General features: G+C 36.4%; 1 protein-coding gene across 1 annotated transcript in view; it reads left to right on the forward strand.

Moving 5' to 3' along the window:
* Positions 1–14,614, forward strand: part of Tudor-SN (Staphylococcal nuclease domain-containing protein 1) — a 271,338-nt gene that overhangs the window by 238,781 nt on the left and 17,943 nt on the right. Inside the window, exon 16 of the mRNA XM_090399685.1 lies at positions 8,399–8,506. Within this exon, the coding sequence (XP_090255811.1) occupies positions 8,399–8,506 (108 nt within the window). The remainder of the gene's footprint in view (positions 1–8,398; positions 8,507–14,614) is intronic.

Below are 14,614 nucleotides of genomic sequence, written 5' to 3' on the forward strand. Positions count from 1 at the left end.
GGAGACTCAATGCTGTTATTCGGAACTTTCCGGAGGAAAACGGTAAATCTTTAAAAGAAGAAGTTAGCAAACTAGCAGATGAATGCAACTTCGATCCCAGGAATATCATCAAATGTCATTGCTTCGGTCCTATAAACAAAAGAATGGACGGAACGAACTTTCCACGTCTCGTGGAAGTGATCTGCGATACACTGACAAACGCTTCCAAATTAATAATGCCGATAAATAGCAAGCTAAAGGATAGTTTCCGCCAATCATGTGTACGTGCTCAACCTGACTTAACCTTTTGAACAAAGGAAACAAAGACGCCAACTCCGAAGACAGCTAGAAGAAAAAAATGGAGACAACAGCTGGACCATAGACTACAAACAAACCAAACTAGTGCAAAAACCAAGTGATGCCACTAGTAGCTGCCAAGGAGACCAGTATGCAGACACTGCATAGGAAACGTGCAAAACCCTTGAGGTCAAAGCCATGCTCCACAGACCCTTGCATATCCATTACACCAACATCCATGGTCTCAACTCCAACCTTAATAGTGTTCACTGTCATCTACAGTCAACCAAACCCCACCTACTCTTCTTTGCAGAAACTCAAATTTCACCTTTCACTGGCACCATCCATCTCAACCATCCAAACTATTCACTATTTAACTTCTTTCTACCCAGCACATATATCTGGTCTGACATACCCTGCCAGAGAGCACCTAACCTAGAATCGCCCAATTTTGACCTTCTTTGGCTAAAAATATCCCTCCCCCACTCAGTAAAATCATCTGCTGTCTATCGCTCTTCCAATACCACCAACCACTCTGAGCTCTCTTTAATTTCCTCTCCTCAAAAGTTGATTTCCTTCAGTCTCACTATCCTAATAGTGAAATCATCTTCCTAGGTTATTTTAATGTCCATAACACCAACTGGTTTTACTCTTCCAGTTGTACTGATACTACAGCAGAGATGCTGAAATATTTGCCATCATCAACCTTACACAAATAGTTCACAAACCGACCAGAATACCAGATAACCCAAATCACTCCCCAAATACCCCAGATCTCTTCCTTACCAATGACCCTTCCAAATATACAGTGAATGTAGTGAGCCCTCTGGGTAATTCTGACCACAACCTAGTGCTCATCTCCTGCTCCATGCAACAATGCTCACACCTGCACAAGAGTAGTCTGGCATTATAACAGTGCCAAATGAGACAGCCTCCGAGACTACTATGCTTCATTCCCATGGTTGGACTATTGTTTACAGTCTTCCAATCCAAACATATGCATTGAACACATCACCAAAGTAATCCTCACTGGCATGATAATATACATTCCCCACACCACTCTGAACTTCTGTCCCCTATCCAAACTCTGGTTCTCCAAAAGATGTGCCAAGGCTGTACTAATGAAAAACCAGGCATACCACAACTGGCTCAAATTAAGAACTCCATCCTCCTTCAGTGCCTATACTGAAGCCCGAAACAGATGCAAAAAAATTATCAATGATTCAAAACAGAATTTGAATGGGCAAAAAAGCAGGAAACTTGAAGCCTGTCCTAGCGGCAGCCATACCTTTTGGTCTTTTGCCAAAGCAATTAGTCGCGACTTTTGCCTTACACTACTCCCACCCCTATCATACCCAGATGGATCAATTGTAACATCACCCACTGAAAATGCTGATCTCCTGACAATCATCTTTTTCACTTCTCTCTTCTGCTTACTAACATTCTTGATTTTTGCACCTGGGAAACATGGTTGTATCATTTGATCATTAAGTATACCTCTTATCATCGAATCTTCATACAATACTGTACCTTATTTGCAGTTTATTGCACGTTCATGCTTTCAGAATTCTTTTTTTTTTTTTCTCACCCTCTATACCCACACAGTTGTTTCTGCAGTCACTCTAGTTCTTGTTTTTTCCTGTGAAGGGTGCACTGTAAATGCACACTATTCGCCATGCAATGTAATTAGATATGGAATGTAAATAATGATCTATTGTACTCCTGTTTTTTCTGAATCCAACACAGATGTCTGAAATTATGGATTCTATTTTTGTTTCAATACTCATGAGAGTAAGATGTCTAAAATATTTTGTTTGGATGACTGATAAGACTAATTGTCCCAAAATTATTGCACTTTTTGCTGTTTTCTTTTTTTAATTTTTTAAGAATTATTCCAATTAAAAAAAAAATTGTGCTCTACACCCCTGCTGGCTTATTTTCTGAGATGCACTAACAATAGGTTCTCCCTCCTTCTTTAAGCTGCAGACTTGACTTGTCTGTTTACTTGCTTGGGAAAAAGGATTAAAAACCTAGCTTATAAAATTGCTTGGCATCTTTAACATAATATATACCCAAGGTAAAAAACCTTCTACATCTTACTCTCATCCTGAGATTTTTATGTAATGAGGTCAAAGCACCTTATGGCAACTTGTTTAGGTAAAATATTTATAAGCTCTGTGTTACTTCACCCTTGGCATTTTTTAGGTCTGGCTCCCACTGATGAGACCTCAATAAAGGTCGAAACCGGTATGGGTGGTGACCATTACCTTAATGCATATCATCATACATCTCCGCAAGGAAATGTGCTTTGCATTAGGGGAAAATTCTAAGGAAAGTGATCAGAGCTTACTCCACCTTTACAGCGAGTTGCCTAGTGTTGCACTACATGCAGCTGCTAACTTGACTTACTTGTCTGTTTGCTTACTTGGGGAAAAAGAATTAAAAACCTAGCTTATAAAATTGCTGTTATCATTGGGATAGTTCCTTCTAAATTTGTAATTTAGAAGGAACCCTACTTTATTATTTACTTGAGTAATCATACTATCTTTTCAATATTTTTTCATAATCAATAATATTTATTCCATCCTCACCATCTCTTACAAACAAAAAACTTAGGTAATTTTTAAATTATTTAACTTGCGTATTTATTCTTATGGAGAATATTCTCAATTTCTTTTGCATTCTTTGGATTTTGGTTTTTTTCAAGTTTTATTTTTTTTAATTTGTTTATTCAGATAACTGTACTGTTTATTATTGTTCCCAGTGTGTTCAATTGGTTGTAATCTTCTTCTCTGATATTATTTCTTGGGTAATTCAAGATTTATCAATGCTGCATTCTCTTCCTAGGATATTTTCAGCTACTTCAATGATTGTCCTTCAAAAATGTTGGCATGAGTAATCTTCAGGATCAAGAGTGTCAGCAGGGATTTTGGAAAAAAGAAAAGCAATATTTGTTTTAAACATGCCTTTAGTAGTATTTGATTTGAATTGTGTAAGGTTATACTTCTGTCTTCTAATTTTTCTAATTCTAGTTTTTAACATAAATGTTGCTATGACTAAGTCACTTCCACTGTCAAAACCTGAGAAAGATAGTTCTTGTTAAGTTTATACTGGTTTTATATTTAATTTTTATAATTTTAATATTTTGAGATATCTATCATTTCGAATCATAAATGTTTCTCAGACAAAATTCACATTTAAATAAATTAAATCACATTTAATTGATAGGTCACTATCATCAGTAGCACATTTTTACCCTTGGCTCCAAAAGATGACAGACTTTGTTTGTTCAGACCACAACCAAGCCTTCATGACCTATAAGGTTTCTTTTATCTGATAGCGGATAGTTATGGATATAATACAGATAGGTTATTTTATATACAAGTAAACATACACATGCCTTATTACAATTTCATGTAATAAGGACCAGTGATTTCATTATGGTGATTTATTAAGAAGAATTACAAATAAAAGAAATCTATGATATACCATTGTAATAGTAACAATCAGAACGAGACATACGTGATTCATGGTATGCATCATCTATCTGTTAGGATTATTAAGAGATTAATGACTTCCAGACATCGTTTTAAGTTAAGTCCTTTGCTTTGGTTGAGAACAAGGCAGGCAAGTGATGCCAGTAGATTATTTTATTCAAGGAGAAAAGAAGCTTTCTTCTACATAGAGCATAGTAGCATCCCATTTTGATTATGTGATTTGTCATAGATGGATAATGGGAAAGTTCCAGCTTTTCTTCCTTTCTGTATGCTACTTTTGGCAAAATGTTCTCAGCAGGTTGAATAGAACTTCTGCTTGTCTTACCTCTATAGGTAGACCACAAGAACTGCCTTTCAGAGATCTATGAGGCTACCAGTAATTTGGATAGGTTTGTAAGTAACTTGGATGTTATTTTAGTGCATGAAACTAATTAGTGGATACGTTTGCTTGTATGTAATGCCAACAACTATTAAATTCATATTTTTCACATAAAACCTCTATAAATAAATATATGGAAAATCTGTTTAGGAGTACCCCTTTTTTTTACTATGTCATTGACTCTTTACCCAAAAAAAATCTAGGGCATTACTGAAGTGTTATAATACTAATATATGAAAAATAAAAAATATACAAGAAATTTTGGACATGCCTTTTTTTGGATGTTGTTGTCTGTCTCCTTATTCTGGCAATGTGCCTTCATATGCTGTTAAAGGAGGGGGGGGGGGGTAAAGCAATGTGGGGAAAATATTTGAAAAAACCTGGGTTTTTTGATAGATGTACAATATTATTAAGGGTGAGTAGAGAGCGTTTTGGAGGGGGTGGGGAGAAGGATCTGAAGATAGAAATTATTTTTTGGGGAAGAGGAGTATTTAAGCGAAAAAGTCGGGGACGGGAGTTGCAGGGTGCGAGCCATTTCAACAACTGTCGTCTTCAGAATTTGTGAGAGAAGTGGATGTTATGTCAGGTCGGTTAGGCGTTTCTGTTTTTTGTGTGCTTGTGTTGTCTCCTATTGGTTGGAGTCATGACCTAATTTTTATGTTGTGGAGCTTCCAACTCACAGAGATGATGTAAGGTTGGTGGACGTTTATTGAGTTTCTTTCACATTTTATGGCTATTGTTTCTGATATTCTAAGCATTGTTTCTTTGTCTTGTATGTCTAATATTATGACCCTGTCGATTTGCAGGGTATGTTTTTGTTCAAGGGCATGGACCGTTATCTGATTTGCGAGGTGTGTTTTTGTTCAAGGGTGTGGACCGCTCTTTCAGTTTTTCCTGTACTTTGTATCCTGTTTTTCTTTTGGTGGTTGCGTTTTTTATTGTTTAAATGTTCTGGAATAGGGATGCTACAGTCACGGAAGTGTTCTTGTAGTCTTGTCCATAAAGACCTGATGGTAGAACCTGTGTAGGTGACATCACAGTCTTTTTTTCAGGGAAATTTGTAAACAACATTGTGGTGTTCTAATATTTCTTTGTGTGTGTGTGGGTGAGGCTTTGTATGTTTTAGAAGTGTTGCCAATTTTTGGTTTGTGGTGAACACCAGTTTATAGTCAGTGTGTTTGAAAATGTATTTGTAGGCTTTGTATGTGTTCTGGATGTATGGCAGTTTGATAATTTTTTGTGTTGGGAAGTTTGTTTTGGTTGTCGGGTTTGTTATGCCTGGTTTTGGCTGTTTTGTTGGGGTAATTTATAAGTTGTGTTGGGTAATTCTGATTTTGAAGAATTTGTGTTAACTTCTTTATTTCTGTATTGAGATAATTACAGTTTGTTGAAAACTTGTAAACATTTATAAATTGTGTGAAGATGACTGATTTTTAATCGAATAAGGATGGTATGAGTTAAAATGGAGGTAGTTTCCGATATGTGTGGGTTTGTGGAATATTTTCGTGGCTATTTTGTTTGTTCTGACTAATGTCAAGTTGATGAATTTGTCTTGTTTTGTTTGGTCTATGGTGCATTTTAGTCTGTTGCTGTAATCTTTAAGGGATGCCTGTAAGGTGGTGATGCGTGTTGGTTCACGTATTGACCATAAAAGGTGATGCTGGTGGTGGGGGGTTGAGTAGGAGGGATTCTATTTGTGTTAGGAACAATTCAGCTAAATGTCCGCTGAGGTTTTGTCTCATAGGAGTCCGAAAATTTGAATGTACATATTGTTAAAGCTGAAAAAGTTTGCTGAGATTACTAGAGTGATTAGGTTTATGATATCACTGGGTGTTAATTTTCTTCGTGAATGTAGTGTGTGTTTGATTAGGTTTATGATAACACCCAGTAATATCATAAACTTAATCAAACTAGTAATCTCGGCAAACTTTTTCAGCTCTAATAACAACATATACATCCAAATTTTTGGATTCAAATTTTATGGACGATATTCTATGCATTGGAGAACCAACAAGCATCGCCACCTTACAGGCGGCGTCCCTTAACGATTATAACAACAGACTAAAGTTGGAAACCAAACAAAATCCATCAATTTCCTAAACTTGACATTAGTCAGGACGTACAACCAATAGCAACGAAAATATTCCACAAACCCACACACATATCGGAAACTACTTCCATTTTAACTTAAACCATCCTTATTCGATTAAAAAATCAGTCATCTTAACACAATTCATAAATGCTTACAAGTTTTGTAAGTTTTCAACAAACTGTAATTATCTCAAAACAGAAATAAAAAAGTTAACACAAATTTTTTGAAATCAGAATTACCCAACACAAAAAATTATCAAACTGCCATACATCCAGAAGACATACAAAGCCTAGAAATACATTTTCAAACACACTGACTATAAACTGGTGTTCACCACATACCAAAGTTGGAAGCTCCACAACATAAAAATTAGGTCACGACTCCGACCAATAGGAGACAACACAAGTACACCAAAGACAGAAACACCTAACCGACGTGACGTAGCATCCACTTCTCCCACAATTTCCGAAGACGACAGTTGTTGAAATGAAATGGCCTCGCACCTCGTAACTCCCACCCCTGACTTTTTCCCTAAATCTCCTCTTCCCCAAAAAATAATTTCTATTTTCAGATCCTTCTCTCATCCCTTCCTCCAAAACGCTCTCTACTCACCCTTAATAATAATAATATTATATATTTATCAAAAACCCCTAGTTTTTTCAAATATTTTCTCCACATTTCTTTCCCTCCAAAAAAACACCTTCCTTTAAGAGCATATGAAGGCACATCGGCAGAATAAGAAGACAGAAAACAACATCCATAGTATGTCCAAAATATCTCATATAATTTTTATTTTTCATATATTAGTCTTATAATACTTCAGTAATGCCCTAGGTTTTTTTTTTTTTTTTTTTTTGGGTAAAGAGCCAATGACTATAAAAAAAAAGGGGGGGGGGGGCACTCCTAAACGAAAGTAGGCTATATTAGCTATTAAAATAATAGTTTATTTTTAACATGGGAATTTTCTCAGAAATAATACCTATATAGATACCACCTAGAGAGGTAATATTTATACTGGCAGAGATGTGCAGAAATTCAGTAGTGTTATTTTATTCGATGTGATGCAGTGAGACTGAAAAAATTACAGTCTCAAAGCAAGTGTGACATGCCATTGTCAAGAAGTTTGTCTCAGTTCACCCACAGAAGAGGCATTTCAGTATATTCCATTGCTTTTGACTCTGCAATAATGCTGGTCATTGTGCATTTACCATTCAGATGTAAACTGTCATTTCATTTATTCTTAACTTCACTTGTGAAAATAGCCTCCTGTGTTTGAGTAGAAACAATGCTTCTCCTTCTCTCTTTGCTCTGATTCGTTTACAATTTATCATGCTCCCTATTGCTGTGCAGTGTGTCAGAAATAAGTGAAACTATATGCTAATGTAAATTTTATTTTATTAAGAAATGTTGGGGTGATGTCCAGTCTGTCTAATAACGTCTCATTGACTATTCTTAGATACTGTTGTCATTGTGAAGAATACTCTCAACATGTTGATACATGTCTTCTGTATTCTCAAAATAGTAGTCAGACATCCCTCTTAAAGCAGTAAGCTAGGTTTATGAAAGAAGGAATTTTTATTTTATTTAAGAACACCTTTTGGAATGAGTGGATATGCCAGATGTGACGTGTGATATCAGAATGCTTTTCCTGAAACTGCAGCAATGATGACTGCATTGAAAGAAGAATGGTGCCACATTTCAGATCTCTAGAGAATAATTTCTTTCTTGAAAATCAGTTTCTGCAACAGTGCAGTTTCATAATTCAAATTTTGGGATATATTTTGAATGTACAGTAATCCTTCAGTTATAAAACCATAACAGGAAAACAATTTGTCTGTTACATAATTGAAGGTACAAATGCCTGATGCTATGCCAAAAGTCAGTTGACACACTAATTCATTCAAGGGTCATTTCATTGAAGGTTCTTTCATTCAAAGGTCAGATAATTGAGAGATCATTATATTTTAACTTTTTATGATTTAATTTATGGTATTTTATTTATTATAAATTTAAATGCATGATGGATTTTTGTAAAGTATGTTATCATTTTTTGTTTTATATATTTATAGAGGGATAATGAAATCTTTCTGTAATTTCAATCAGAATTACTCTACAGCATTAAAAAAAACAAACCAAATGTTTCTTTGTTTCTAGAGGGAAGTGAGTGACAAAACAAAGTTGGCTGCTCTTCCATCTGCCTATAGGAATCTTCCTGCAACTGCTCACGAATATGGCCTTGCATGCATCAAGCCTCCAAAAGATGTAATTTCTTATGTATTTATATTTTCTAGTTTAAAAAGTCATGTCACTAAATGCAAAGGAGAATGTTCCTGCTTACGAATATGAATCTTTATACTACTTATTTTATATCAACATTTTATAACATCCTAGATAAAAATTTCATAATATAGGTTTATTTTCATTAATATATAAACAAAGTAAAGCTAGTCACATGAACTTTGATCTCTGATTTCACTATCCAAATTACTGATAGCTACATGACAGCTATTATAGTGCTAATACATTTTGTAGAAAAGTGGGATAATTTTGGAAAAGTTTCTTATCTTTAGGCTATCACGGAAGGGTATGTAGTTTCAGGTGGTTATTAAATAACTCCAAAAAATAATACAAATGGAAAGAAGATTGATGTGTCCATATACTTTACAAGAACTGTTAATTAGTTGAAAGTTCGTCTTGTACTGCAACAATTATTAGCGATCATCTTTATGCTTTGTCTTCCAGTAATTGCTGGAATAATTCAGGTCAAATGCTTACTTGTAATATCTCAAGCAGTTTTCATACAAAATCAAACCTTGATTGCTGTTCAGAGTTCACTGTGAGAATATAACTTCATTAAATTTCTTAAGTGATCCAGGAACTTGTATGGCTTTGTACCAGTTCGTGGTGTGGTGTATCAACATAATATTTGTAGTTAAACCTGATTTCTATTTGTTATAAGCAAACATCACTAAGTTCACCTTCTTTAATTTTATATTTCCCATCTTGCATGATTAAGGATTTCTGCAGGAACTGTTAATTTTGCAAACAGTTTTTTTTTTTTTTTTCTTTGCTGCAAAGGGATGTCTTAGTAGAAATTGGAGAATTTGCAATCTCTGGACTGATTTGTAAGCAGTATAAAGAAGCAAGGAAGAAAGTTTAATTATTACAAAGATTGCATCCTAACCAGTGTATGGTTAGGATGCAGTCTTTGTAATAATTAAACTCTCAGTCTCTAAATCCTCGACCCAACCAAAGCTTTATAGTGTTATGTCGTTACTTTCTGTTATTTTATCTATTTTATCACTCTAGTGCCTTCAGAGATTATGTATAAACTAGTTCTCTGGGGCTGTTCCCCTTTTTGGTCTCTGACAAAATTTGTTTGATTTGCTGTGCCAGCCAGAGCCTAAAGACAGAAATCTCTTGTCCTAAGGAAGTTTCCCAGAGATTGAATGTCACCAAATTTGTAAAATAAATTGGGAAGCTATAGATATCTTAACCTTTGCAGTCATGGCCTATTAACTCTAAAACTGTTTGAAATATTCCCCTTATGCATAGGTCCGAAATTTAATGATTGGTGAAGTCAGTCTCATGCTTAGATTGCACACAGGCTTACATAAGAAAACATATTTATTATCAGGCTAAAAGGATTACAAATAATTATATACAATACGAGGTTAGAAGGCTACCTCGAGCAAAGCAATACTAAAAGGAATGATCTAAATCTCATGCACAACATTCATACTTTAGGCATAAAATACACTATTATATACACAATTCATCTACTAAATGTTTGGCATATTATTCACATACAATTTGGTACACATATGGTACAAGACTATTCTAATTCTGAACTTATGAATTATTACCTAACAATCCCTTTACAATATTCTTGGAACCACACATTACTTGGGTTCTCAGACTGCTAGTCCAATAAGGTTAGAGGGTCCCTGAACATGTATTATCTTTTAAAGTTCTCCTTTTTTCAGCCAGGTTCTTATTCCTTCCATTTCACAAAATTTTATCTATAAAAAACAAGAAAAGTTACAGTACTTTACCACTCTGTAGTGTTGATGTTGAGACCCTTTGTCCATCCTTTGTTGTGGGATATCACTGCTGCTGCAAACTGCTTCCACTTTGGAGGTCACGTGCTTGTTTTGAAATGGCCACTCTTTCTTGCTGGACATTCGCTTATCACGTAGGTTGCTATTGCTTAACCTGACCTTCTTCAAATGGAGTCCTTTGCTTTCATTGGCACAGTTTCACCGATGGCCCGCATTTGGGATCTGCCGTTGTCTTGTGCATAGCCTTTCTGGACTTGCATTACTCAGCCATGGGAGAGTCGATACTGGTCATCACCGGTCTGCACAAGGGAAACAGGAACAGAAAAAACGGGGCGGGGGGGGATACCAGACCTGCGTAACCATATTTATCTCCCCTATTAGTGCCCTCTTTCCATGCTGGAATCTTTTTCACCGGAGCTTCCCTATTTGTCCCGACAAGGTGATATCATTCCTCCACCTCACGGTGTCTGCTCCTTTTGGGGAACGCATGCCCCGTTCACCTTCTATGAATTCCCTATCTTTGGGAGTTACGTCACCAGTGGTCCGTTAGCCTCGCAACCTTTGGACATTTGTTGGCAGTACATTTACTTTCTTGCATAGGACACAGTTTTAATACTAATATTTAATATAATATTATACATAACACAAACATATTATTTCAATAGCGTAGTTTTAAATCTCAGACTTATTATCTCGATTTCTATGTTAAACATGACATGTTTTCTGATAAAATGAGCTTGATTGCTAGGAGCACAAGTATGTTTTTATTCAGTGTTCTGCTTCCTGTTAGATCTTGTATGAGTGATTCTTTTCTTGAAAGAGTCCCCCATTCGTGATCTAACAAAGGTTCCCCTCCCCCTTTTTTTTTTTTTTTTTTTTTAATTTTCTCCCCAAGGAAATTTTCTCTTTTAGTTTTCCCTCTTTCCTCTGGTGGTGACCTTTCCTGCCTATGTATCTTAAGTCAAACCTTCACCTGGGTCAGGATGCACTCTCTGAGCCCTCAGTAGTTACTTGGCACACGAAAATGGTTTTGTTTTGCTCATCCTGTTTTCTCTGAGATGTGCACGTGGTCATCTCCTGCTGCTTCTTCCCATGTATTGTTCAGTCTCTCACCCGTGATTTGTTTACCATCTATCTCCTCAACTTCAGTAATATCTTTGGTATTCGGTTCTTCATTCTCCTGTGATGAGGCAATCTCACTAGATTTTGACTGAGATTCAGCCATGCGTTTTTTTCCTCATTTTGTCAATTCAACATTCTCTATGCACTGACGTTTGTTGTGCAATGGAGTGTCTCCCTTTCTCTGATCTTTAGAGTTCTGATTAACCTGAGTAAAATTCTTTCTTCAAAAGAATTGAATCTCTTTTCTGTGGTAGTTACACGAGAATCCATTCTTTCTGAGGAAATCCTCCCCTAGAATCAATCCTATGTGAGAGAGTGAGTTCTTAGGTAGAACCAAGAAGTTTTGCCACATATAGAAACTAAACTCTGGCAGTCCCACTCTCAGGCTTACTAACTTAGTGGCATGAGTTGGGGGGGGGGGGATATTCCTAAAATTCTAATTGATTTCTTCAACCGCTTAATCCTACCATTTACACAGGGCCCTAGTTCCTTGATATGCCTTTCAGATATTATAGAGGCTTGGGAACCAGTGTCAGTGAGTGCTTTGAAATCCTTTCTGGAGATTTTACCCTTTATTACCATTCCTGGGAACTGTGCATTGCCCTGTTTTCCCCTTTTATCGGATAATCAAGTGTGCGGTGTTGCTCTGGTTGATACCTTATTCTCGAGCTTCCCAGTGCAACAAAACAGTCATGGGCAATGTGCCATAATTTGGCATACCTAGGAATATCTCGGTGGTGACCTCTTTTACTCTCTCCGTCCAAGGACAAAGGAGAATCCATTCTACAATTGGCAGACATTTCTTGCAATTTCTTCATGACAGAATCCATCCTCTCTGACATAGGTTGTTGTAACCTTTCGACTTCCTTATTAACAATACTTTTTATTCTGTCTTCTTGCAAGGAGGGGGACTCTTGATTCCTGGGCGGGCCAAATGTTAACTGACTGATCACGGAATCAAGACGCTCTGAGTGGTTGTTGTAACTTCTCCACCTCCTGCCTGACTTCGTTAAGGTCACAAGCACCAACAGCAACACTATAAACTGACTCAGTTTTATTTTCTTCATTACTTCTCTGCACCTTCTGTTGTTTCTCTTTCTTTATTCCCTCCCTCACAGGATTAGGATCACAGTGGCTCCGGGACAAATGTCCCCAAGCAGCTGTTCTCTTTCTAGTGTGGCATCATAACATTCCCTCAAACTGGTTATTTCTTTTCAAAATGCTGTCTCCCTTAGTTCTTGCCTTAAGCCAACTCTAAAATGCTGAAACACAGCCCAATCCAGATGCCGTTTCTCCTCCTGTTATAAAAGTCAGAGACGCTTTCCTTTTCCTTTTGGGCCATTCTTTGGAGTTTCCAGAGGTTAGGCCCTACGTTTTTTGCCTTGGAAAACTGGGAAATGAGGATTTCCTTAAACCTCTGGTAGTCCAAAGTTTCTTTTAGGAGCGGCGAGGAGTAGAAGAAGCTTTTTGCTCTTCCAACCAACTTACTGCGAAGCAGTATAACCAACTGGAAGTCACTCTGTCGCCCTATCCTCCTAAGCTCTTCTATATAGTTGAAGAAAGCGCTCACATTGTCTGTGTCTTCTCCTGAGAACTGAGGAAAAATTTGTTGGGGGTTTATACTTTTGAAAAACTCTGAAGAGCGCTTAACTCAGAGCTCGTTGGAATAGACATACACTTTTAGCTTACATTGTTATACTAAGGTTAAATTTCAAAGTTTCCCTTTCCAAAATTTCCTGGATTCTTCGCATGAGACGGAAACCAACTCACTGTATTTGATTTAATTCCTCTCTTTTATGGATCAAATACATCTTACCGGTTGCGCCATTGTTACGTTGTTACTTTCTGTTATTTTATCTATTTTATCACTCTAATGCCTTCTGAGATTATGTATAAACTAGTTCTCTGGGCCGTTCCCCTTTTCGGTCTCTGACAAAATTTGTTTGATTTGCTGTGCCAGCCAGAGCCTAAAGACAGAAATCTCTTATCCTAAGGAAGTTTCCCAGAGATTAAATGTCACCAAATTTGTAAAATAAATTGGGAAGCTATAGATATCTTAACCTTTGCAGTCATGGCCTATTAACTCTAAAACTGTTTGAAATATTCCCCTTACGCATAGGTCCGAAATTTAATGATTGGTGAAGTCAGTCTCATGCTTAGATCACACACAGGCTTACATAAGAAAACATATTTATTATCAGGCTAAAAGGATTACAAATAATTATGTACAATACGAGGTTAGCAGGCTACCTCGAGCAAAGCAATACTAAAAGGAATGATCTAAATCTCATGCACAACATTCATACTTTAGGCATAAAATACACTATTATATACACAATTCATCTACTAACTGTTTGGCATAGATCTTGTATGAGTGATTCTTTTCTTGAAAGAGCCCCCCACCCCCCCCATTCAAGATCTAACAGTAGCATCAGAGCTGTCTAAGTGAAATTCATTATAGTAACCTGTCCACTCTAACATATTATTCTTTTGATCTCTAGCACTTCCCCAGAGTTAGTGAATGAACTCCTAAGCATTTGCACCTACCTTCTGTGTCTAAGCATGGCCACTTATCTTGATGTAATTATAAATGCTCTTCAGATAATCATTAAGGATGAGCTAATTATATCAGAGGTCTAACTCTTCCTCTTTTTTGTTCTGTGAAGAACATACAAATGCACCTTCATAGTATTAATGATGGGACAGATTTTTGTGCAAGGTGGCCCTAGAGGTTTAGCACAAAGGCATTGATCTGGATAATTGAGTTTACACATTTGTATGGCAGAATTAGAATGGAGTAGGAATAAAGATCTGACATGCATGGTCACAATAAATATCAGAATCTGCAGAACAGAAACAGTATAAGTAAAACAGCAAGAGTAAAAGTCTCTGATTTTCCCACTTGGTATTGGTGTAGTTCTAAATTATATGAGGTAAATGACTAAGTTGGGTGGGGGGGGGCGGGTGTTCCACTAGAGTTGAAACTTCTATGAGCTTATAATCTAAACAGGTGAAGAAAAGATGCATAGATGACTGGGACAAATTAACTTGAACTAACTTGTTCACAACAATGCTAATTACTTCCCCTCTCTCTTTGTAATTATAGTTGTAATTGTAATAAAGTTTATTAACTGCTAAAGTTTGTTTCAGGTTATTTTTGATTTTAATGGTATAGATTATTTAAATC

This window comes from Typopeltis vanoorti, chromosome 10, assembly GCF_054136105.1.
Source record: "Typopeltis vanoorti isolate ZY-2024b chromosome 10, IOZ_Tvanoo_1.0, whole genome shotgun sequence".
Lineage (NCBI taxonomy): Eukaryota > Metazoa > Arthropoda > Arachnida > Uropygi > Thelyphonidae > Typopeltis > Typopeltis vanoorti.